The following is a 2,500-nucleotide window of genomic DNA, read 5'->3' as shown; positions in this document are numbered from 1 at the left end:
CTGGCGAGGCGAATGATGACCACTCGCCCTCTGACGTCGATGCCCTGACGCAGAAGCTCCTCAAAGTCGTCGAACTGGCCGTAGTTGGCATACACCAGCTCCTTCTGTTACCAAGAAATTATGTATGCCAGTCACTATGTCATCAGGTACATTCAGTTTTATTTATTTATTTTATTTATTTATCTATTTATTTATATATTTATTTTTTATTTTTTATTTTTAATTCGATTGTTGACTTTTAGCCCTAATGAGTCATCTGATGCTTGACCACACCCGCGCGCGCGGGCGCTCACACACACACACACACACACACACACACACACACACACACACACACACACACACATACCCCCCATACACATGATGTATATATAATCTTTAATCCTTAATTTCAATAAAGTCGTCCGGCGCTCGACAGAATGAAATAATTAAAGACGACGCTAGGATATCTATGGTTAACTCCTTGAAGTCAAGGATTGGCCCCTTTGACCTCGTTTGATATTAGGTGGAACAAAATATGTCGGTCTGTGCTACCTATCGGGCCAAGTACAGTAATTTGATTACTTGATCTTAAATGATGATATTATTATTTTTCATTTATTTATCTGTTTGTTTGTTTGTTTGTTTATTTATATTTATCTATTTACGTTTATTCATTTATTTATTTATTTACGTTTATCTATTTATCTTTTTATTTGTTTGTTTGTTTAGTTATGTTTATCTTACGTTTATCTATTTATGTTTGTTTATTTATTCATGTTTATTTATTTATTAACGTTTATTTATTTATTCATTTATTGATCTATTTATTTTTATTATTATTGTTATTTATTTATCTATCTATTTATTTGTTTTTATTATTATTGTTATTTATTTATTTATTTTTTTGCTGTGAGGAAATGTCACAAGACTGTGGTTGTGTCTACACTTCCCCTCCTCTTCCCTTTAACGTTTATTCATTTATTAATTTATTGATCGATTTATTTTTATCATTATTGTTATTTATTTATTTGTTTGTTTATATTATTATTGTTATTTATTTATTTTTTGGGGCTGCGAGGAAATACCACAAAACTGTGGTTGTGTCTACACTTCCCCTCCTCTTCCCTTTACTCTTCCCTTCCTCTCCCACTCTCTTCCCTTCGCTCTAATCCTTACCTCTTTCTCCTCTTCTTTCTTTTTTCTCTTTCCTCCTCTCCCTTTTCCCAATACCTCCATTCTTTTCTCCCGTCACCTCATTTCTGTTCTTCCCTTCCCTCCGTTTCCGTTCACCTTCTTCTCTTCTTCTTTTTTCCCTATTTTCTTCTCCATTCTTTCCTTTCCCTTTCCCTTCCCTTCTCGTTCCTCTTTCCATTGACTTTTCTGTTCCTTTTCCCTGTCCATCTCTTCCTCCTTTCTCACTCTTCCTTCCTTCATTCTCCCTCCCCTTTTCATTTTATTTCATAGTTTTCATTCTTTAGTGTTCAACTTGTATACATTGTTTATTCACTTCAGGACCCAAGGAGGAACGAAAGTAAAGGAACTCTTACAGTAACAATCGTTCCTGCAGGAGCAAAGGCGAGGAACCCGTGAGGAATCGAATCATCATACTCTTGGCTGTCGATAGGTTCTTCTAAAATCGTCGAAGTAAACTTGACGTTGTCGTTCTCGTCAAGTAGGTACACCTGTCGAAGAATACAAAAAACAAAGGTGGTTTACAAGTGGGTTACAAAGGCTGCTAGTCATTCACAGTAAATCACAAAGGTCGATAAACACCTCCGACTCCAAGGAACCTTGATGGACACTTCGTGAGCAGCGAGGAAGCGTTACAAAGGTGGTTTAGAAGTGGGTTACAAAGGCTGCTAGTCATTCACAGTAAATTACAAAGGTTGATAAACACCTCCGACTCCAAGGGACCTTGATGGACACTTCGTGAGCAGCGAGGAAGTGTTACTTAATATTAGATTTTTTTTTTCTTTTTTTTTGCTCACTTTGTTGGGCTTCTCCGGATCAGGGTGGGAGAACTGCAGTTCGTAAGGCGTCATATGGACTTCGTCCAGGCCCTGCTGGCTCCAGAGGTCGTGGAGGTACTCAGCCTGCTCGTGGTCATCTTTGGTGCCTCCCACGTTCGCCTTGCTGGCTTGGAACCTGCAGAGGACAGAGGAAGAAAACAAAAAAATACAGGGATGTCTCCTGAAAAAAAAAAAAAAAAAAGAACTGACCCAATAGATAAATAAATGAATAAACAAATAAATAAATAAAAAATAAATAAATATATATGTAAATCGATAGATAGATGAATAGATAAATGAACAAATAGATAAATGTACAAGTGAATGAAAGAAAATACATAAAATAAGATTCTTTTTCAGAGTTCACATGTGGCATCGGTTGGCATCTCATTTATAGGGAAGTCTCCTGCGAGAAAACGACACAAATTGAAGTGACTAAAAAAAAAAAAAAAAAAAAAAAAAAAAAAAAAAAACTAGCGCTTTCAGGATTTACATTTAACATCGACTAC

The 2,500-nt window shown here is 36.1% G+C and overlaps 1 protein-coding gene across 3 annotated transcripts in view; it reads right to left on the bottom strand.

Annotated features, from left to right (window-relative positions):
- LOC143031916 (putative N-acetylated-alpha-linked acidic dipeptidase) overlaps positions 1–2,500 on the bottom strand; it is an 89,667-nt gene that overhangs the window by 23,530 nt on the left and 63,637 nt on the right. For all 3 annotated transcript variants that reach the window (XM_076196305.1, XM_076196289.1, XM_076196297.1), the window contains exons 4-6: positions 1,971–2,127; positions 1,530–1,664; positions 1–104 (exon numbers count right to left, since the gene is read on the bottom strand). The exon at positions 1–104 is cut by the window's left edge and continues 66 nt beyond it. In XM_076196305.1, the coding sequence (XP_076052420.1) occupies positions 1–104; positions 1,530–1,664; positions 1,971–2,127 (396 nt within the window). The remainder of the gene's footprint in view (positions 105–1,529; positions 1,665–1,970; positions 2,128–2,500) is intronic.

Source organism: Oratosquilla oratoria, chromosome 1 (assembly GCF_046742065.1).
Source record: "Oratosquilla oratoria isolate Oo_2021 chromosome 1, ASM4674206v1, whole genome shotgun sequence".
In the NCBI taxonomy this organism is placed as follows: Eukaryota; Metazoa; Arthropoda; class Malacostraca; order Stomatopoda; family Squillidae; genus Oratosquilla; species Oratosquilla oratoria.
The sequence above is the reverse complement of the archived record's forward strand: the minus strand, read 5'-3'. Positions and strand labels throughout refer to the sequence as shown.